General features: G+C 42.8%; 2 protein-coding genes across 8 annotated transcripts in view; one reads left to right on the top strand and one right to left on the bottom strand.

Moving 5' to 3' along the window:
* ap1g1 (adaptor related protein complex 1 subunit gamma 1) overlaps positions 1–9,879 on the bottom strand; it is an 18,405-nt gene extending 8,526 nt beyond the window's left edge. The window contains exons 1-6 of the mRNA XM_058630178.1: positions 9,739–9,879; positions 2,875–3,078; positions 2,532–2,656; positions 2,227–2,368; positions 1,979–2,075; positions 1,105–1,181 (exon numbers count right to left, since the gene is read on the bottom strand). Of these exons, the coding sequence (XP_058486161.1) occupies positions 1,105–1,181; positions 1,979–2,075; positions 2,227–2,368; positions 2,532–2,656; positions 2,875–3,075 (642 nt within the window). The 5' untranslated portion in view covers positions 3,076–3,078; positions 9,739–9,879. The remainder of the gene's footprint in view (positions 1–1,104; positions 1,182–1,978; positions 2,076–2,226; positions 2,369–2,531; positions 2,657–2,874; positions 3,079–9,738) is intronic.
* znf821 (zinc finger protein 821) lies at positions 9,871–22,945 on the top strand. Of its 7 annotated transcripts, none has more exons than XM_058630183.1 (6): positions 9,871–10,005; positions 17,098–17,229; positions 17,306–17,444; positions 17,850–17,948; positions 18,550–18,716; positions 18,911–22,945. In XM_058630183.1, exons 2-6 carry the CDS (start codon positions 17,180–17,182, stop codon positions 19,845–19,847), a joined length of 1,392 nt encoding a protein of 463 aa, XP_058486166.1. In that variant the 5' UTR covers positions 9,871–10,005; positions 17,098–17,179; the 3' UTR covers positions 19,848–22,945. The 7 variants fall into 7 exon arrangements, with proteins under 7 accessions (XP_058486166.1, XP_058486165.1, XP_058486164.1 ...); XM_058630182.1 differs by having other exon boundaries at positions 9,872–10,005; positions 17,326–17,444; XM_058630181.1 differs by lacking the exon at positions 9,871–10,005 and adding an exon at positions 12,018–12,375 and having other exon boundaries at positions 17,329–17,444.

Below are 22,945 nucleotides of genomic sequence, written 5' to 3'. Positions count from 1 at the left end.
CTTATCCAGCATTAAAGCACAAGGCTGAGCACTCTTTGGAAATGCTCATACGTAATGTTGACTGTGTTGAATATGTCTATTATTAACAACTACAGGATACGCTGAATATTCCAGAGCAGGTTCCTTTATAGAACATGCAAAGATTGAACAAATATCAATCTTCTAGTCTACAGTTGGAGGGAGAACAAACAGTGTTGCGGCAGTGTTGTTTTTGGACTTTAAAGAGACAAGGACATTTACACTAAGTCACTAAGCCATTATAGTTTCCTCTGGACAACAACTACACACCCCGTGGACCTCTTTACAATTAAACCGAGCTAAATAAGTGACACAAGTGAATCGCTAACAAACAAACAAACAGGCAGAGTGAAGAAAAACATCTGCTCTGGGTTAAAACACCTGTGATAACAAACCCACCCACCTGCTTTTAAATAGACAGTGACCATATTCATTGTGTTTTAGGCAAATGACACTGAAAACCATAGTGAAAATGTATCTGACAAATGGGCCAAAAACAATCATTTGTACTTTTCAAAAACACTGAAAAATTAATGATCACTGTGCAAGTTAAAGGAATCAAAATGATAAATTAAACACAAGATGACATTACTCAACACAAATTTGGTAACTTCTGAGGTGACTGTGAGGAGTGATTACTATTTACAGCATGCACCAGCTATGAGATCAGAATGTACTCTTACCTTCTCATTCTAACACAATGCAGGAATTGTAACAAAGACAAATGACAGAAAAAATATGAGGTAGATGTTAGGGAGGGGAAACTGGAAATCATTCACTTTCAGAGAGCTCAAAATAATATTCAGATCGTAATCATGAGAGGAGTGGTGCGTCTGGCACCTGGAGAAGTAGAGGTACAGCAGCAGTTGAAATACAAGAGAAAAACACAGAGGTAGAGGAGAGAAATGATTGACACATACTTTAAAAGTAGAGGAAAACCTGCAGCGCAATCCAAACCTCGAGAAGCTTAACATGTTCAACTCGCTCAGTTACAGCAAAAAGAAATGTGCAAAGGGAGAATGAAATGTGACGTGAGATTAAGACAAACGCTTTCATCGCCGTTTGGAAAGATGTGTCCATCTGTACCTTTCTGAAGTGAGCCAGCATGTCGGGACTTCTTTCACACATTTCAGTGAGGAGGACGACTGATGTGTGGAGAACACCTGAGAGGACAGAAGAGTGAAGGTCAGACTGAGATCATTAAAAAGAGAACGTGTTCTTCTTGTACAATCTGAAAGATACTCGAGTTATCATGGTAATATTTGTTTCAACATCTCAATGTTACAAGTTTCTTGTCAGATTATTAAGGAGGGCAGGAATGTGCACTGGTCTGATGATGATGATGATGATGATGCTACATTGTTTCAAACTTTCTGCTCATGGAGCATTTTTAGTAACACTCCTGAATGGACCTGTTCATCTGACATGGTAATAACAATATTTGGCAGGTCATCATTTTGGAGTTTGGAGTTGTTTGTACTCGTGTTACACAGTTAGACAGACGTCAACAAATGCATGCATGTATGATTAACCATAGAGGAGCTCAGGTGACAGCACCATAAATCTATACGGCTAATCATCTCCTCGTGACCTGAACTTCACATAGCATTGTTGAAAATGCAGCTGTGGGACAGAAGAGAAAACTGTGAAACTGTGAATACCCAATATTTACAAGTTTTATAACTGACTGACTAAGTTGGTTGTTTATCTTAATGCACTATATGACGGTCAATAATGACAGGTCAATAAATAGTGCTACTTATTATTCCAGTGGTGCTATTTTTAAAAACAATCACCCTCTGTTAGGAACAAACGAGCCCCATACTTTATGACAGACTCATTAATTTTGCTGTCCTCTGCAAAGGACACAAGCTGTCCAGCTGTTACGAGCAAAACACTGCGAATCGCAGGAAACGTGACAAAGACTTTAACGAGTGAAGAACAAACTTTGAAAACTCACCATGATTCTTCTCACTCAGCAGGTTTTTTGTGGCTGGAAGGAACATTTCCATGAGTTCTGGAACCTTCCTGATGACATGAACAGCACACAATGCTGCCTGTCAAATATTTACACACAGGGAAAAAGCAATGAAAAAAGGTTTAAACCACAAAACAGTAGGGAAGAGAAACAGCATTCATGCCTTTCATTACAGGACAACACCTGGTTTTAGAGCCATCATATAAAAACAAGACAAAAGTCAGTCTTACTTTTTTCCTTAAGTAGGAGTTAGACGTTTTGAGGAGCTTCTCCACTTCTCCTGCCAGGTCACGACACATTTCTGAGGAACCCATGCAGCCCAAAGTGCACAAGGCCAGGCCTTGGACATATTGTGTGCTGTGATTTAAGTCACTGGTGTGGGGAGAGACAGGTGAGTAAGTCACACGGACAGCAGTCAACTAATATATGAAGTAAAGTCATGAATTCAACAAAGAAATGAAGCCATCGAGTGTACAAAAAATAATAAGAGCTGAACACTAAATCATTATTAACCTAGAACGTTGCCCCAACTTACTTCTTAATGCAATTTGTCATGAGTAGATGGACGTCCTGCCTCTCATCCAGCAGCAGCATAGCTCCCAAATAACCTATCCGTTTGTCAGTGAACTTCTGGGACGCAATCAGCTTCAGGCACTCCAGCTGGAAAACAAAGTGTCCTGTCACAACACTATCCAGGGTATGAGCATTCTTACAGTAATGTCACCGGGAATCTGGGGGGGGTAGAGACAGGTACCCTGTGTGCGAAAGACATCATGGTTGCAAGTTCGACTCCACCCCAATTCCATTGTAAGTGGCTTTGGATAAAAGCTTCATGTAATGTAATGTAATGTAACCCATAACCCTCCAAGCAAACAGACCTGGCCAAAGTGTGCCGGGTAGCCCAACATGTGCATATAAAGCAGCTTTGCCACATTTCTGCAACGGTATGTATTGTCTTCCTCTCTGAAGGACGAGCGGATAGCAGCACACTCTTTCTGGATCATCTCACGCTCCTCTGCCTGGGTCCGTGCTGTCCGGATAGTCCGGATCAGCTCCCGAAGTCTGATCGGAGCTGGCATTCTCTGGGAAAACAAGAAGAAGAGACACAGGTTGGCATCCATTGCCTCGAGGTGGGACAGAGATGAGATGACACAAGGACAAGAGTTAAACCTCTAATAAGGAAAAATATTACTCCTGCTGCAGCATCCAGCATCAATTATGAAATTAGATTCTTCTTTCATCCAAGAGATGGTGCATTTAATGGCTCTTTGGATTTAAAACAAAAACTTTTAAGAACTTTAAAGAGTATCAACATCTTTACAAATCAGTTTATATGGTTACCAGGTCAAAGAAATGATGGGAGCGAGCAGAGTCTTTGAAAAATGATGTTCCAAGTTTCATTTCACTTCATTTAAGAAAGAGACTTTAACAAGAAAGGCTGTGGACATTTGTCTCTTATCTAACGTTTATCTGTCAACATGCAGCTCCAGCAACTGCAACATGACTTACTTGTCAGGCAATTTCTCCATCTAAGTATCCAACGCCCTGAAGTGATGATGCAATTTTATTTAATGTGAGACAGCACTCGTTAGGTGCTTGATAAAAAGGGCGTGGCCTTAAACTGTCTGTTAAACTGTTAAAGTTAGTCAGTGCAGGGTTTTATCATCAAAGTAAGGGAGAGGATGACAATCACAGCACTTGTTAGTGAGGTTAGCATTTATCTCTTACTGGATTGCTGCCATGCTCAGCATCACAGGGATATGTGTTCCATGGTAATAACATGTGATGTTAAATGCAGTTGAACACAAAAACAGCTTTGTTTGGCTCCGTTTAACTTAAACTGTGTTACAAGTATTTTTCTTATCTCACAACTTTGCTGCCAATGTTCTCACTAAACATGATCGATAAAACTGTTCATACACATCATCATTTCTGCTCTGAATACAAATACCGTCCACACTAGCCCAGCGTTTCAGAGTCTTGAAAATGCTGCTGGCTACTTCACTGTTAGGAAACTCTGGAGCAGCGTTTTAGTCAGAATGGGCAGAAATAGAGAGCTTTGAAAACAACGACACAGTTACCCCATATTCACTTCCTGATTGGTTCTTATAAACCACAACTTGAGTATCAGCTGTTAACAAAAAGCTGTTAAAACTTATTTTCAGCTCAATGTTCACCTTATTGTCGGATGCAGAATTCCTTATTCTTGCTTTGCACCGTTGTCATTTCTTCTTACTCATACTTTTCTAGGTCCCTTTACACCTGGCATGACTGTGATCGGATAGCAATCAGATCTTGATGTGGACACTGGAGACACATTCTAATACCAGGTGTAAATGCATGTGGTGAAGCACTATCCAATCACTATCTGATCCCAGAAAACACATTCTAATACCAGGTGTAAAGGGGGGGAATCGAGAATAAACTTCCTGTTTGCACTGCCACACACATGCCCAGTGTAACATCAATCTTTCTCCTACATTTCCTCAGCAGTGGTGGCCACTAATGTTAGATTACTGAGCACCGCTGCTAAGATTTCACTTAATCATTGATATCATTGTGCAACAAGTGAGCAACAAAAGCTACAAATTAAATACACAAAATCTAATCTACAATGATTATATTAGGCCATTCTATTTAAAACTATTTGGCCTTGATATGGGCCACACTATCAGCAACTCTGGCGCAAAATATCAAAAGATTTGATTGTTTTTAATCAGAAAATGACATTACACAATGTTGCTGAACTGAATAACAAGCTTTTCTCAGCCAACATCCACTTTGCATGGACTTCTAGGTTGCCTCTGATTCCATTTCTTAAACCTGTACACTGTGTAGGTTGCAGTATTTATATCTGAATGCCCAGGGGAAAAGCTGCCTACCACATTATCATTAACTATCCATAACAAGAGTTAATTAAATTACTTGAAAGTATGCCAGTCCAGGGAGGGAATGATACAGATATAAAAAGAATGAGAACATCCTTTATTGAATAAAATAGTGGTTTCTAAAGAATCAAAGAATTCACTGTAATTCACAAAGGAATAGCTGCTCAGCACGGCCCGGGTGCTCAGCCAAGGCCAAAATGTAATAAAGCCAGAGATCTACTGTCTGTCGTAACACCATTTAAATTACCTGAGCTGAATGGCCCTAGTGTTGGGCTCCATGAATCATGGCCCGCCGTCTCTTGCTGTGTCTCTAATCAAATGTGTATACATTGAAGAAAGTAAATCCAGCCTCTGCTGTGAGCTTATTAAACCAAAGTTCCTCATTCTTTCAGCTGCAGTAAAATGACTCGTTCATTTTTCATCAAGATCCGTTGGGCTCATTTTCAGTTTATAGACGGCATTTTCAAAGTTTGCACATCATAGGTCCCTGACACGAGGGGATAGGTCTGCAATCAGTCAACAACAACATGCCAGGAATACAGTTATTTTATCTGAAATAAATGAAGTGCTGTCGACTTCATTCATTACTGTCACAACAGCAGACTCAACAGGTTTCTCTCAATTGGCGGTCACCTTGATCAATTGCAAAAATGCTTCGGAGGTACTTTTCCCTCCGTTACTGTATTAACTGTGATCACATTTTGACAGGACCTGTCCTAGGATAAATTGTCTGAACAGTAGGTGGGCGGGGGCAGACTAGCGCTGCCACTTTTTCTCCATTTTTTTCCAAATATTATGTGACATGTTATTCCCTCCAAGATATGTGAACAGTAAATAAATGTAAAGTTACATATTTAGGGAATTGGTATTGGTATTTTCCAGTATTATGTTCACATTTGCCCTAAAAATGAAAGCACTTTTCTTAAATATTGTTTACATTTGTGTTGTACAAAAAAAATGTACAAAGTAAAAAGTACTAGTTTTGGCGCCGTTCATGCACGGGCACTATTTTGAAAGTATCCATTTAGCACCTGTATCTAAAAAAAAAAAAAAAAAAAAGCATGCAAAATATGCTTATTACAGAGTAAGGTGGTGACCACATAGATGATTAACTACAGTATTTGCACACTATGTCAAACAAAAACAGAATGTCTGACCCATGACAAAACTGTGCAGGTTTCCACCCAAAGCCAAAAGGTTGACGAACAAAAACAAGTCAGTAAAAGCATCAGTCAGAATCAAATTCTGCTTAGCTGGCAATGTAAACTTATCAGCAACAATTTTCTGTCCCACAGAAGCTATGAAACTTGCAAGTATGTCAGACGCTTTTTGAAGAATTATGTAATTAAGTGTCAATATGTATATTTACTTTAAAGGTGTACTATGCATGAATTCTGAATTGTTCAAAGCAAGCTTTTCCTCTCAGGAGATTTGGAGAACCAGTGTCGATAAGCTCTCAAAGCCTGGCAACCAGCAACAAGCAAAAGGCATGCCACTCCTCCCTTTTACTACAGGGAGTATTCAATGTGCTCAGAGTCAAGAGGTTGAACATACTCAAAATTGTTTTACAAAAAAAACTGTATAAGGAGGAGATTGGAGCAGAAATATTCTACCATCTTTGTCTTTGCACACTTAAATAAGGTCATCAGTTGGCTACAAGATGAAAAATATGCAGACCAACACTGGGGACAAGCATTTTCCATACGCACTTTGACAGGCTGCTGTAGCCTGCACTGCGTCTCTACATTTTTCCGATTGTTGAGCTACAGTTTATACAAAAACTAGCAAGTAGCAACACAGAATACTCAATTCCATCTTATTTCACCGAGTCAGAAAAGCTCTTTATATAAAAAACAATTGATACCACTTAAACACACAACACTAAGAGTAATATCAACAAATATATAAAAAATGGATTGTCAGCTTTTACATTTGCTTTCTTCATGCATATTTAAATATTGAATTCTGCACCTTGAGCCAAGTTAAGACAATATACATTTAAATCTTATCCAATTCTGACATCAAGTTGTATCACACACACACGAGAAGTAAGTTCTTGACCCTAAAACTTGGGGGAAAAAAGGTGAATCACCAACTAACTACAGGAAATGATTAAGATAATTGTGTTGGAGTGAGCATTCAGGGAGAAATGCACACAACCTGAAGTAATCTCAAAGGACTGGACCTCATGGGAAAGTAGAGGCAAACAACATACATCGTCTTTCAACAACTTCCTGTAGTGTAAGGAAAGCTGAGAGAAAAAAAAAGAAAAGCACTAGGGCACAAAGGCTAATTTAAAAAAATGATAGACACAGTCGGCACAGGGTATCAGTGCTACTATGCTACTTTAAAGTAATATAATGTAGGATTTGCTCTCAAGTTCCCCCACAGTTGGTAAATGGTACCGTTTGTTAAATGTATGTTGCAGTAACATGCATTTGTTGGCAAGCCAACGATCCTGGTGAACTCTGAAGCAGACTGACTTATGCCTTAAAGAACAATGTTGTTTTGGTGGCACTGACCCGAAACCAGACGTCACATAGTGTGAATGCAGGCGATGCAGATCTGCCCAGGCTTTGACAGGCATGCCAGTCATTCCTGTTGTACATTATTTGAAGGTTGAAACCATCATTGTGCTTTGAGTTCACTAAAAGGACTAGAATGTACACCACTGCTTGGCAACATGATCAGGTTCGAGACCGACTCGTTAGACCCCGTCTTTACCATACCACATAATCTAGACCGAACTTTGGTGCCGACAAACGTCACAGACCAGATTCCTCTATCAAATGTGATGAGAGGTGGATCCTGCCCACAGATCCTCAGCCCAGAGGACGTTAATATATATTTGATGGTGAAGATGTTGAAAGTAACTCACATGTGTCCACTTCATGATTTTTCAAAGATGAATTTTAATTGATTAATTATTCTTTGAAAGCATCTACACAGGTGCATTTAAAATACTTGTGTGCAAACTTTAGTTACCTCATAAATGCAACACTATTTGCCATTAGCCCACATTCTCTTCCTACCACGGTCCACAATCACATTAATGCTCAATCTGCTGAACACATTCATTTACTTATATTCCTAGCAGCAGCAGAGAAGTCATTGTACTGAGCTTAAGTTGAACTATTTGTCAGTTGAACAAATAGCTAAAGCAGCAGAAGCTCTCCAGTTGCACAGAAAGAATCCATTGAAAAAACTAATAGCAGCATGATGGAGGTCTAATAATGCTATAGGTGTGCAAACAAGAGATTATATCTGAAGCTTCAACCGTGAACATTTTCTACCACATTGTTGATTCAGTTAACCAATACAAATAATTATTTATTTGGGTTGGTTGGTTGTAAAATAGCCAGCAGGCAAAGCTAACAAAAAGCAACAATTCTGTTCCGATTGCTAACTCATTATTTACACCACTAACATTGCGGGGCTCTTCTTACCGTGATGAATGATGCATGTTAAACGTGTTAGAAGCTGTGCTCATAATTTATTACGGCTTGCTGCTTTAAAAAAAAGGTGAGAATATTGTAGTAAATAGTGCTGACACTCAATGTTTAAGTTCCACTTGATGCACCTTCATAAAAAAAGCATGATGTCAGAGTTTGTCACAATATTAATGCCAGCAGAGATAAAGGTTAAGTGCCTTTAATTAAGGTCACAGTTGCCTTGTTTAAGCCATTAAGTCATTACATTATCAATTTCTGCAGGTGGGAGGACATGTTAGGCTTCTGCTGAATGCTAAACATCTCCACATATCCGGGTCATTGGGAGGTAGAAGGTGAAGGTGATTCACATTTAGCAATAAAGAGAAAACACATAATACAGGTGTCACCAACACCTCACGTCACGCGCATTTGCTCACTTCCTACTTACAGCTGACTTCCTTAGCGTCACCCGACTGACTTGTTCCATGAAAATGGTGTCACTCAATAAAATAAAGCCATTAATAACAGAAATGTATCACCAAGCCGCATATTTAATCACCATGATTAAGGCAAACTCCGACAATATAAGTCAACTTCCTTAAGACTCAAATAAACGCTGTGGACAGGGAGACATCTATAAGACAACTTTGTCCAACTACGAACATTGTTACTCGTTATCAAATGTTCGTAATGTCCGATTTCCGGATTCGATCCTGACATTAAACGCTTGATGACACTTGACGAACTCACAGTGCACCTTGCACGTCAGCTAACAGCGAGCTAACAGCGAGCTAACACTTGCATATACTCGCACTAACAGAGAGAAGCACTAGCTTCACCTTGGCTGACATTTCCTGACAAGTGAACCGTTAAATGAACAGCGTTTCCCCGCACGACAGTCCCGTGTAACGTTGGTGGGACCGTCACAGGGTGGGATTGTGACGGCAGATTGATGAGGACATGGTGCAGTTTTAAGGCCTCTTCAAACATTTCAATGACCAAGCTAGCGAGTCCCCATCTGGCGTGAGCTAGCTACCTGACCACTCACTTGTTTCTGGACTTTTTGATTCAGATTTCTACCTGAATAAAAGACACCAGTGACACACATGTGATGGTTCTACAAACATACAGAGCATAAAATACACGAAACACGCTGCCACGGTGACAGTGACCCGGGAGAGCAACACAATATAAATGGATGTGGGGCTTTGCATATCCCTAGCACAGCAGGTAGTTAGCCGGGCTAGTTAGCCGGCTAGTTAGCCGCTGACAGGCACAACCCCGGTGCACTGAGGGCTGCGACTTCCTATGCAGCGCTACACTCACTTGTCAACGGAGATACGAGCGAACGACACGCCATCACACACATGTTAAGATAGAGTCGTACATTTGTGTCGACATATTATCCCCGGAACATACTTACTCGCCGCGGTGATGCCAGAAAATAACTGGATCCGTCTCTATTAGCAATGGAGGGAGGAACACACTAAGCATGCAAAATGGTGGCTACTCGAGCCTCAGCACATCTACCGCAGGCGGAGGGGTACACTGACATGTCCCAGAGGTTGGTGAAAGAAGCGCCGCGGAGTGGCTGTGTCACGGAGCTCAGCCTCTTCACCGCCAACCCGCTCTCACCACCACTCAGCCGGGGACTCCAGCCTGATATGCCAGTGTAGACTGGACACCATGGGTAATGACTGAATTATGTCTTCGTGCTCGTGATAGTTGTAGCTGTGTGTCGCTGCTGCGTGGTTGTTAAGCTTCTCCTCCAACGTTCTTGCACTGACAATAATGGGCCAACGTTAGCCAGCTTTGCTAACATTAACCTAATCTTATTGATGTCATTTGCTGCTCGATCATAATGATCCGCGCGTAGGGCGCGTGTACGTGTGCGAGCCGGTTTGTGTCTCGTGTCAGATATCAGGAAAGCATCGTACATTTCTTCACACGCCGTGATTGTTTATTTGTTGAAATGGCACATTTTTGTGTTAACCTCGCGGAGGAATACACCTCTACCCCTGCTAATGTCGTGCTGCGGTCCGTTTACTCGTGGCAGTCAGTGATGACGACTGTATGTAATGTTATGACATTGGCAGTCCAGTGGTTTTGAGCGCCCTCTAGTGTTGATAGTGTGCAGCTGAGGGCAGAGCTCGATCAATGACCGTATAAATATTGAATTGAATGACTTTATTCCTCCACACACATTCACAACAGCTCAGTTAAGAAATGAGAATAGAATAAAAATAAAATAAACATAAAAATGATATAAACTCTATATTCTGATGGAAATAACCATGTATAAATAAATATGTGACCAGAAAATGACTTTGGTAGAAGTCATAGTCACTTATTTTGTAATTTTACTTAAGTACAAGTCTTAAGTCTCTATACTTTAAGTATCAACAATAATTTTCTGCTAGTCTATATGTGCCCATCAAGACTAGAAAAGCTCTATATAAATACAGACCATAATACCAACACTTCTTTTGATTTTATTTGGTTGTAACGAGTGACAAAGATGGTTAGAGGAAATGTAGTGGAGTAAAAGTTGCTAAAAATCTAAATAAAGTACAGATATGTGAATTTTGTACTTGCATAGTAACAAAGTATTTAGACTCTGTTACATTACAACACTGAAAATAAGATAATATTACAGTTTACTCTAATGAATGATTAACTCACAAGCACAACCCCATATATTGTATTTAATCTTTATTTAACTTGGCATACAAAATAAAAAAAAACTTTTTATAGGCGAGGTATATATACATGTAACAAAAGGAGTATAAAAATGTTTTTGAAAGCATCATTTTTTGTCACATTTGGGGATTAATGCACTGATTATTGTGTGATGTTATGTGAAAACGTGACGCTCATGTGTGCGTGGAGACTGACTGTGTTCAAATGAACAATCATAACAGGAAATCCACTGTGTCAGTGATGAAAACACTCACATTCTGCTCTACTGTTTGTACGTACTGTATTCTGAAGTAAGGACGAGATCCTGCTTTCTAATGTGTTTTATGTCTGAATAGTGGAAACGTTCTCCATAAAAAACCTTAAATGTAAGTTAGTTAGAACGGTGTTTTCTTACTGGTTAATGGGATTGAATTGAATGATAGTTTATTGTGGCTCCACAGATGAAGTTGCAGAATTTTTAAGCCTTTTACTTAAAAGAAATAAATGATGTTGTCAAATGGTTGTTTTACCGATTCAAAATAATATGAGGTATGACAGTTAACAGTCTGTGAGTTCACCATATAAACTGTTGAAGCTATTTATTAGTTTTTGTTCTTAGTGGTCATTTTGGTAGTTCATAGAATATTTTTTTTATTATTATTAATATTATAATAGCTTATTTGTTTACATTATTGTTAGGATTTGATAATATAGCTTTGCTTACCAGCATGGACATTCACTTTTCATTTGCCTGAGTACATAACTACTACCTGCCCAGGGTGCGATAATAGTGGTTTGATTTAATAATAGTTCAGTTTAAGTTTATTAAGATTAATTTTGAACATATTTTTGACAAACGGCCTCGACATAAACGTTTATGAAACACTGGCTTCACGCGTCGTCGTTATCTTTTCTCCGACACGACGTGAACGCAGCACTGCTTCTTCCCTCTGCGTATCCCACAATCCTGTTCGGCGCGGCTGCGTCAGTTTTCACGCTGTACGTCAAAGATCAGCTGAGCTCGTGCGTCGCCGCAGTGAGCGCGCGGGTGTCAGCGGCTCGCGATCGGAGCACCTCGGTGCTGTTCGGTGCTGCTCGGTGTGTGTGTGTGTATGTGTGGGTGTGTGTGTACCCGGGTTTTTTTTAAGCAGCTGTAAGAATGTGACGCGTTCACGTGCCCCGTTTTTCTGGACGCTTTCATCCGTGTTTTTTTTGCCATCACTGTTCCGTCCATCATCTGTCACTCCCCCGTCAGTGCGGATTCACCTGGAGCGCTCTCTGCGGAACCGTCCGGGCTGAGGAGGACATTCCGTTTGTCTTTAAGCAGGAGTGGACAATAATATGTCCAGACGGAAACAGACCAACCCCTTCAAAGTTAACTGTAGGTATTTCAGCCACAGCGTCCGTGGTGCGTTTGTGTGACGGGATTGTGCTGAATACAATTAGGATTATTTAACGTCTCAGCTGTTTTCTCTCTGTTAGTCTGACTGTGTGATTGTGAGCGACGTCACTGGAAAACTCAATTGTTTTATTCAGTGACATTTTCTCGGCTTGTTGTTTATGGCCCAAGGAAGAAATGATTCCATTTTGTTGTCTGTGTGTTTGCTCTCGTTTTTCTCACAAACTCTTTCTGCAGTGATGATATAATCCCACATCTTGAAAGGTCAACAATAGTTTTAAAACCCTGGATCTGGATCTGGATCACTGTCAGTGTTTCCTTTAGTCACATGTTTCAGTTGTGCTCCTCACAGACAGACAAACAGACTAAACTTGGCCAAAAATAATCTCTTAGGTGCAGGAATACACACAAGTCTGTAAGCACTTGGTTAAGAGCAGCTGTTACCATGGTAACACACTCTGCAACGTTCATATGTGTGGACTGTAGAATAGTGCAGTCGCATTATAAAACACAGAGACAGCTTTGCAACGTCTGTGTATTTCTCTGTTTGTTCCAGGAAAGTCTGTCGTGTTCTTCAAAGGCATCAAAGTTTTCAAAGGCAACGACTCGAAGTTTAAATCTTTACATGTAACGTCACAGATGATGAAAGGAGCGTGAAACCGTTCACTGGACAGGTGACTTACTCAGGGTGTGTGTGTATGTGTGTGTGTGTTCACGACCGGTGTGTAACGAGGATGGGTTGAAATTCACCATCACTAATGTGTGTGCGTGTGCGTGTGTGTGTGTGTGTGTGTGTGTGTGTGTGTGTGTGTGTGTGTGTGTGCACCAACTTTCAAGAGAGGAAGAAATGCAAGATACAAGATACTTAACAGACCACGCGTGCCCCGTCTCAGGTGGAGAAATGAAAGGAGACAGAGGCTGTTACCACGGCAACCATGGTAGTAAACTACTCACGTGATTGTTGTTTGATGAAACAGTGATGACTTTGACTTTGTTTGGATAAGAAATGCAGGGTCTGTCTGTCTGTCTGTTACTCTGGTACTGTTACTGGTACTGGTACTGTTACTGGTACAGGTACAGGTACTGGTACTGCACTAATAGAGAACACAGATAGAACAGCAGTTCATATTGCTAGTTGTGTAAGAATCTCAGTGCCTTCCTCAGGTTTTTGTTCTAAGGTTTCACTTTAAAGAAGAAGCAGCCTCTGACTGAGAGTCACATTATTAATGTCATGATGTTAAATCATGACATAGGGGGGGGGGCGTGTGCAGAACATGACAGTTTACAGGGTTACACAAAAGCAGAAGCAGATATTTGAAATATTTAGTTTTTCCTTGGACAGTTGTTCTTGTTGTGTTTACACTTGTTTGAATCCAGTCGTTCTATCGCTCTCTTTAGCTCAAGGAATGTCTGTGTGTCTGTGTGTGTCTGTGTGTGTCTGTGTGTGTCCGTGTGTGTCTGTGTGTGTCGCTGTGATGTCACGGCAGTTACTGTCACTTTGATGTGACTCTGGTCCAAACGTGTGATGCTGAGTCAGTGAAACTCAGAGATGAAAGCGACGCAGCAAATGAATAACGTGATGTCACCGTCCATCATTCAGGGAACATCTGTCTGTTAATCACATAACTGTTCAACGGTTCACTAAATGAGACACTGGGATAATTATTATTCATTACTCAGATACAGAAAAACAGTATTTCTGAATGTCCTCAAAGTATCACCAGCTCAAACAGAACATTCACATTTAAGAAGCTGAAAAATCACAGAAACTTGTTTGAATTCTTTAAAAAAAACACGTCAAAATAGTTTATAATTAGTTTAGTAATTGATTAATAACAGAGTAATGAGAAATGCTGCGTGAGACTCGACATAATTAAATAAATATATATTCACACCAACTGTCTGTCACTGGGATGATTCCACAGTTTGGATCCAACTTGGAAAATGTTATTTCCAAATCTGTTTAAGTTTAAGGATCAGTTTTAATGCACGGGGAAATGCAGTTAAATACAAAAATGTAGATGTAACTATTCTAACTTTTGTACATTGTTCTGACCTGTAATTAAATTAGAAATGACAGAGATAATAGGCCCAGGATGATTAATAACATTGTTAAAGAATTGTTTTCAGCCTCAGATTAAACCAAAATGATAGAGAAATGTTGACCCCTGGATTAAGGCCTTGTCGTGTTCAGTAACACACACACACACACACACGCAGTAACTGTAGAAGAGTCCTGAGTGGGAACACGATGTTAGTGAACTCACTCCATGCTGTGGTTTCTCTGCAGTGACTTTGCTTGATTGTCTTGTCTTTTGTGAGGTATGACCCCCCCCCCTCTCACCCCCCACCCTCAGACAGGGTCAGACTGACAGACCAGACAGGCAGAGAGACAGTCTGACAGGCAGACGGACTCTCACACACACACACACACACACACAGACTGAGGGAATTCCAGACAATAATACAACAATCCCGTCTGTCTCTGTGTTTGTTTTCCTCCATGAGTCTGATGATAGTTATGATGTTTTCAGCTGCACAAACTCTGAAAGAAGAAGAAATCCTTTGAAATCTGTCAGATAGATGCTCAGACGTGGTCAGAGAGGTGTAAAAACTGCACCTGTTACAGCTTTTCTAGGTTTTCAGAGAATAGTAAAACAAATGGTTCAGTCCAGACTCACAGATTCTCTCACTCCAAACTAACTTACTGAAGAAAAGTGTGATCACTTCATCTTCCTTTACATAATACTGGTTCAGCAGCATTGATCAGGTCTGCTCCCTGATCATGGACCTGCTCTGTGAGACGGGGGGGCCCTCACTGCTCGTGTGTGTGTGAAGGCTCTTTGAATTCATCAGGACCCCCATCGCTTAGTGTTTGAGCAGAGTTTTGGCATTCTATCTTTTGTCTGTTTTGTTTTGTGCAACCGCCCCCCCCCCCCCACACACACACACACACACACACACACACACACACACACACCCCCCTCTGTTGGCTGATGAGTTTGTCTCTTTGTCTGGATTCAGTCAGACACTGCGTCACCTCCTGCTTACAGACACACAGACTCACTGAGATAACATCACAGTGGCAGAGACTGACAGAGGAGGGAGACAGATGTACAGACAGACAGAGGGGGGAGGAGGGTGAGAGGAGAGAGACAGACAGACAGAGGGGGGATGGTATCGCTCACACATCAATCTTTGACTGTGCTGTTTAGCAGCTTGTAGTCATATAGTTTCAGAACTGCTGCTGCTTCCTCTCATGTGTTCACACAGCAGCTTTACAGAGACAGAGAGGAAACATAATAACTCAGGATTCCTCACGTTTGCCACTAATTACCTGCACTAATGCGCCCGTGATTCTGTCTTTGTTTTCTGTTTGTGAGGCACAACTCAAACAGTAATCAAAATGTTCTCAGGACGTAGATTATGGTCCAAGAAAGAAAGCATTAGAGTTCAGTAAAGGGCTTTTCTTCCCTGAACTCTTTCTCTTACTCACAGCTCACACATACAAACACATGTCAGGAGTGAATTCACTGACACTGAGGACTCCAATCTCCTCATTAATCCACACGTTCCCTCTCTTGCCCACAGAATCTGCCGTTACTGCAAAACTAAACAGAAATTCAACTTTTTGCAATTGTCTGTGTTTCACTGCGGTGTTTTTGTGAGTAAATAAAAACATGTGCATTAAATAGGCGGATGGTAACCGTGGAAACGACGGATTTCCCGATTGAGAATAAAGAAATGGATGAATTAAACTGGGCATGTTTGCACTCTCACTGCACAGGTAACTGCAGTCAGCATCTCTCTGTGTCACACGTCACACGTCACACACTTTATATGGAACGTGTTGTGTAATATCGGTCACACTCAAGCGTGATGGTGCGAGGCTGCGTCCTCCCCTGAGAGCTGATGCTATACATATAGATATAGATATAGATATAGATATGTCAGAGCTGCATATGAGCAGGGAGGACAGAGGGCGAGCCAGGCTGTTCATTGTGTGGGTGGTTCTGAAAGAGAGAGAGAGAGAGAGCAGCAGTGAAAACAGTGCAGGCTGCTTCCCCTGGGACTGAGGAGCAGAGCTCGCATGTATGTGTGAGTGTATATGTGTGTGAAGACGTGGGGGTGGGGATGCAAATGAACTTAATGTGTGTGTGTGTGTGTGTGTAAGTATGTCAGCGAGCTCGCCGCCGCCGCCGCGCTGCAGCGTTCAGTCGAGTTTCACACTAATGTTCTCGTTACTAGAAACAACAAGAACCTTCAGCTGGACGTGAACGTGTTAAAACATGAATCCCTTCCTGTGGTTTGTTATTACAGTAAATGCTGTATGTTTGTTGCCATGGAGATAACACTCTGTGTGAACATACAATCGATTATTAATCGATTAATAAATGAATCCACAACTATTTTGAGAATCGATTCATCGTTTGAAGCTTTTTTCACGACTAAAACAAGATTCTTAAATGTGAATATTCTCTGATAACAAAGAAATCATTCAAAGTTCATCATTTTGGTTTGTGGACAAAAGACATTTTTAAGATTTTCTGATATTTATGAACCAAACGATTCATTGAGAAAATAATGATCAGATGAATCGATAATGAAAATAGTCGTTGGTTGCAGCTCTAATTATATTTGTGTGTCCATCAGAGTCTCAGTCCACCGTTGTCTTACATCACACACTCTGTCTCTCTGTCTCAGGGCCATTTCACACTCTGGGCATCACAGGACTTCAGCACACGATCAACATGGACGGCAGGGACGAGTTCACCGAAGACAGCGAATGCTGCAGCAACAACTCGCGGGAACTCCACGGGCAGGACAGCGTCTCAGGTACAGGCCGCAGGGACGAGACGAGCGGGACGTGGACGTGAGAGTAAGCCCTGCTGTCGTCTGTCTGTATTGATAGGGCTGTGTTTGCCTCCATAGAAGACAGCGACAGTGACCTCGACAACCACGGCGAGGACTTGTCCTCCAACACGTCCGCTGACGACCACATGACCACCAAGAGGACGCAGTGTCGTCTTCAAGGAGCGGGAGTCAAAGAGGTGAGCGGGACGTCACATCGTCCTCAGTCTCATGTGATGATCTCACGTCCTATCACACACCTGTGATGTCAGACAGCAGGGGGCGGAGTCTGACAAACCTGCATCTAATGACTCAGTGATGGAATTAAGAACCACACGCGCTTCACTGGGCTCCTGAAAGACTTCAGCACCTTCAGCTGCAGTGAATATGTTTCCTGCTCAGACCTTCTGTGTGTGTGTGTGTGCGTGTGTGTCTGTCTGTCTGTGTGTGTGCGGGTGCCTGTGTGAGTCACATCTATGACGCTGCATCATGTCACTGTCTGCTCACCGTGCTTCACATCACAGGATGTAAACAGTAGAATCTTCACAAAGAAAACGAGGCAGAAAGTGCGGCAGTGTTTTAAAGTGTTTGTTTGTTTGGGTCAGGAGAGCGAGGACGGAGGAGACCACCTCCACAGCTTTGTGTGTCCTCTGTGCACGCTGGACTTCAGCAGCCCCGAGAAACTCATCGCCCACATCTACCAGGTCAGAACTACGCTTTATTCTTATTCTTAGTCCTAGATTCTAGGCTTTCAGAGAGTCCTCGTGTGGGTCTTTAAAGTTTGAAAAAGTCTGGAATTTGAAACACTGTTTTCCAAGTTTAGTTCAGAGCAGAATTTTACAGTCTGCACATTAGTAAAATGAACTTTAACAGCAAACACAACAAGGATGCAAGTTTAAAACTACATGAAGTCAAGTTCTAGAAAAATGTGTGTTTTGGTTTGAAAAGGATTTTTAGTGTCGTCTTCTAGTGTTTGTTACATGTCACCTGAAAAGCATTTACAGAACTCACATCACTGCTGGTTCTGCTGGTTCTGAAAGGATGAATGTGTGTTCTGTGAAACACCAGAGGCCGAGCAGTTTAACCTGTGACACTGTGGTGAATGAATGAACAGTTCTTAGTACAGAGTCGTGCACATTATTCCTGCTCAATGTTTCACAGAGTTTGAAATTCTTCTGTTTTTATTCTTCTGTTTAGTTTAAAGGTAAAGTAAGTGTTTCCCTTGTTGGTGTGGTTTCATCGTGGCCTCTCCCTCTCTCCCTCCCTCCCTCCCCCCCCCGTCTCCCCCCCCCCCGTCTCTAACAGCACACGAGTATGATGAGCAACACTAAGAGCTTCGTGTGCCCGGTGTGTGGGCGAGCGCTGAGTTCGCCTGGCTCACTCGGGCGCCATCTTCTCATCCATTCCGAGGACCGCCTCTCCAACTGCGCCGTCTGTGGAGCGCGCTTCACCGACACCAGCAGCTTCAACAGGTTTGACTCCGCCCCTCGTTTCTCTCAGGTCAATCATGCACGTGGCTTTAAGAAGAGCGGTGTCTTCACTGCGTCAAACTGGACGTGTGTCCACTTCTTTGTCCACTTGTCCTCCTCTGCCAGCGTAAACCGTCGTATGATTTCAAACATAATGGATGTTAAATTAAGCTGAATTGTGCTTCATCGTTTTGCAGAGAGAAGCTGAAAGACGTCCTCGACACGTCCAGGATGGACGTCGCTGATGGACGGAACACATGTTCCTTGTCTCAGTCTGTGTCCAGCAGCCCCATGAACAGCCCCGGTCCCGGCAGCCACGCCTGCCATGGTCCTGGTCCCAGTCTGTGTCAGGGTCCACATCCATGTCAAGGCCCTGACCCCAGCACCAACTTATGTCAGTCCAGTCTTACCTGTCAGGGGCTCGGCCCCAGACCGTGTCACGGTCCAGGCCCGGGATCTGGACCATGCTCAGGACCAGGACCCTCCTACCCCTCACTACCTGACGGTCTGCTGTCCGACGGGCCGTCGCTCGCGTCTATCCCTGATGCTCTGAACTCCTCTTCCTCAGGCCTTCCTCCCATCCCTGACATCTTGAGCCCGATGCCGGTGTATCCCGCCGGCGTGCTGCTGGTGTGCAACAGCTGCGTGGCCTATCAGCAGCTGGTGGAGGCTCAGTCGCCGCTGAGGAAGTGGGCTCTGCGCAGAAAGAACGAACCTTTAGAAGTGCGTCTGCATCGTCTGGAGCGCGAGCGCACGGCCAAGAAGAACAAGAGGGCGTGTGAGACGGACGAGGAGCGGGAAATGAGGAGGCTGAGGGACCGCGAGGCCAAGCGCATGCAGAGGATGCAGGAATCAGACGAGCAGAGGGCGCGCAGGCTGCAGAGAGACCGGGAGGCCATGCGCATGAAGAGGGCCAACGAGGCGCCCGACAAGAGGCAGGCCAGGCTGATCCGCGAGAGAGAGGCCAAGAGGATCAAGAGGCGGCTGGAGAAGATCGACCCGGCTCTGAGGACACAGATCGAGAACGATCCTGCGGCCATGGCTGCGCTCACGGCCGACATGAGTCTCTTTCAGTTTCCCTGCCCCATGCCCGTCCCTTCCATTGACAACGGTCTGTTCATGAAGCTGCCCTAACTGGACCGGACCACTCTGGGGACGGTTCTGAACAGCAACGTTAACCTCTGCACTCCACCGTAAATGCTGTCACAGCAGAACCGTCTGTGTCCGACAGCTTCACACAAACTTCAGATGATTCCAGTGTGAACAGAGTGGACAGTGTTTCGTGTTGTTTGGATAAAGACTTAAACGCATGCTGTAAAGAGATTTGATCTTTTTCCAGCGGACGCTCAGATTTAACACAGAGCAGTTGTAACTTTTGCACATGGACCTTCAGTAAAGGGGGCGGGTTCTGTAGCCACAGCTCCTCCTCCTCCTCCTCCTCCTCCTCCTCTCTGGTCAGCTCTGCCAGTCCAGTGACCCGGGTTTACTGGTAGCCACACCTCTGTCTTCAAGCTGCCATCGCGGGTCTGCGAAGTTCAAATTCAGTCCAAATACTACCTCAGTGCGGCGACGCCCCCTCTGTCTCCAAGCTTCCAAAGCTCTTTATCTACTGTACACTATACTCCAGAGGATGCAGGTCGTGTGTGTGTGTGTGTGTTTATCACTGAGGCACTTTTAAAGGAACAGTTCAGGTGTTTTGTGAAGTATGAGCTGTCGCTTTGTTTAAAAGCTTTGTTTAAAAGTCTTTTACATGACCTGAGTTTCCTTTGACGCTTTAGTCCTGGTTCACACAGGACGTGTGTGTGTGCGTGTGTGTGCACGTGTGTGTGTGTGTGTGTGTGCGTGTGCGTGTCTTCATGTGTGTCCAGTATGATGACAGCTGCTGACTGAAGTGTGAAAACGCAGCGGCGACACGTCCAGTGTGAAGCAGGCCTTCGTGTGTGGATGTTTCGCTCACTCGTGTTTAGTCACTCACAGCGCCCTCTGCTGAATTACGCAGGAATGACTTCAGACTTATTTTCTAGGTTTGAGTTTAAACTTCCTGCTCTGACTAACTGAAGATAGTAAATTCTTATTATCTGTTCTACTCTAAATGTTTTTCAGATATTATTTTCCATCATGAACAGAAGCTGTTACAGTGATTAGATCAGCTGTGTTGGTTAAACTTAAGAATTTTATTCCATTTTCAACAGCAGCAGCTTTTCTTTGCTCTTTTTTCACTAAAAAAGAATAAATTATAAATCATGAGTTTTTCTCTCCAGCTCTAAACAGACGTCACTCACTGACTCTGCATCAGTGCCTGAAACACCTTCACGTCAAAGAACCTGAACTGTTCCTTTAATGGGACTCAAACATTCAACATCATGTGTTCATCACGTGACTCCCAGGTTTGTCCTGTTAGTGTCGAGCAACATTCCCGTCATCTTCATGCATTTGCCTCTCGACACTCTCTTCACGTTCTCTTCACGTTCTGTCCACATCGTTCTCTTCATGTTCCCCTTATGTTCTCGTCATGTTCTCTTCATGTTCTCTTCCCTCAATCGCTCCTCGTTCTCTTTGCCACTTTGAATCTGTTTTCTCTCCGTGGTCACACACACACACAGACACAGGTGTTGAATACTTTGCCGGTTTGTTTTGTTGATTTGTTGATTTGTCGTTTTGTTGCAGAGCGTTTTTCTGCCTGTTAGAATCTCAGTTGTTGGCTGCTGTTCTCGTACTGTACGACACATTAGTTACCTCTTTATAGTTTGGGCTCATCAGTTCAGTTCAGTGGTTACTGACGACAGAAATAATCACATTACTTGAATTCTGCCCACTCAGACGTATTTCTCTCATCATTTTTATCATTATTATTATTATTGTACTGAGGCTGTCTCTCTCACACACACACTCACACACAGATGATGCAGATTGTGTAGCATTGTGAGGCTGCACAACTTTACCACTTGTTTATCTCTATAAATAGATCTATTTCTCTTCTGTCAGCAGGAACCATGGTTTGAACCTCATGTCCCTGTTTTTGAGGCTAATTGAATGAAAGTTACGGCCCATACTGGGAGACAGATTTTATTCATTAACCTCATTCCTGCACATATTTATGCAATATCATGTGAATATTGTTGTTTTGTTTTTTTGTGAAGATATCTGGGTTACATTGTATCTGTTGATGATATAAAGTTGTTCACACTTTCTTAAATAAGACGCCATGTTTGGATGTCCCTGGTTTAAAGGTCATGGTTCAGTGCCGTTAACTCGTCCAGATGCAAACATACAGTGATCAGAGGTGGGGACGGTTTGAGTCTGTTACACAAAATTGAATTATTAACCGTGTGGATTTCTGGGAGATTTCAAACCTCTATGCAACAGATTTTATTCCATTTATTTCCACTGAAACTGAAACTATGCAGAATGCAACTTTAAGTTAAACAGACGTCAAAGCTTCTCAGGCAACGCGACTCAGCGAGAGGTCCACCGCTCTGATCCTGAACAATGGTCACGTGATGTGATGGAGACAGTCGGGACGCGTCATGTGACTTCAGCAGAGACACTTTAGTCTTTGAAGACGTGAAAGAAGCAGCAGCAGCAGCAGCAGCAGCAGCAGCAGCAGCAGCAGCAGCAGCAGCAGCAGCAGCAGCAGCAGCAGCAGCAGCAGCAGCGTCTCACTGCCATCAAACCCATGACTTCAGGTGTCTCCTCTCCTCTCCCCTCGTCTCCTCTCCTGTCTCCTCTCTCAGACTGAATGCTGAGCGCTGGCTCTCGTCAGATGTTGCTCCTGTTTTTTTTGGAACTGCTGTGATCTCTTTGAGAACTTCAGTGTGTGATGTTTGGATGCAGAGGAAGTCCTGGTTCCTGCTGGTGTTGACGAGCAGTTTCCCCTGAGTCCAGATTACGTTAAGCACTGCATGTGGTGAAAATGCACTTGTCCTAGAATGGTTCTATATGAGCTCGTGTTCTCTGGTTTCTTTATGCCTGCCTGTTTTTGTTTTTGTTTTTGTTGTTTTTTACCGTGAAAAAGAAAAATGTTAATTAAAAATTGTTGGCCTTTCTATATGAACAAGTCTTTCAGGATTTCTTCTCTTAATGTCCATGTTTACAAAGTAGATCCCTCTGAACAAGGCCAAATGAATGAGCTCGCTCCTGCAGGGGGCGCCACCCTGTTATCACAGTTGTACAGACCACAGTTAAACCTGGTGATGAATGTGGAAATAAACATTGACTTTATGATAATAGAA

This window comes from Solea solea, chromosome 5 (genome assembly GCF_958295425.1).
Source record: "Solea solea chromosome 5, fSolSol10.1, whole genome shotgun sequence".
Taxonomy (NCBI): domain Eukaryota; kingdom Metazoa; phylum Chordata; class Actinopteri; order Pleuronectiformes; family Soleidae; genus Solea; species Solea solea.
Note: the sequence above shows the minus strand (reverse complement) of the source record. Positions and strands in the feature narration are given on the sequence as shown.

What these genes read in the sequence shown, in the direction of transcription:
- znf821 (XM_058630179.1), top strand. Translation starts at nt 12,336, where the DNA reads ATGTCCAGACGGAAACAGACCAACCCCTTCAAAGTTAACT. An exon ending in CGGGCAGGACAGCGTCTCAG is followed by an intron (nt 17,230 to 17,325) that starts GTACAGGCCGCA and finishes TTGCCTCCATAG; the next exon opens with AAGACAGCGACAGTGACCTC. An exon ending in AAGGAGCGGGAGTCAAAGAG is followed by an intron (nt 17,445 to 17,849) that starts GTGAGCGGGACG and finishes TGTTTGGGTCAG; the next exon opens with GAGAGCGAGGACGGAGGAGA.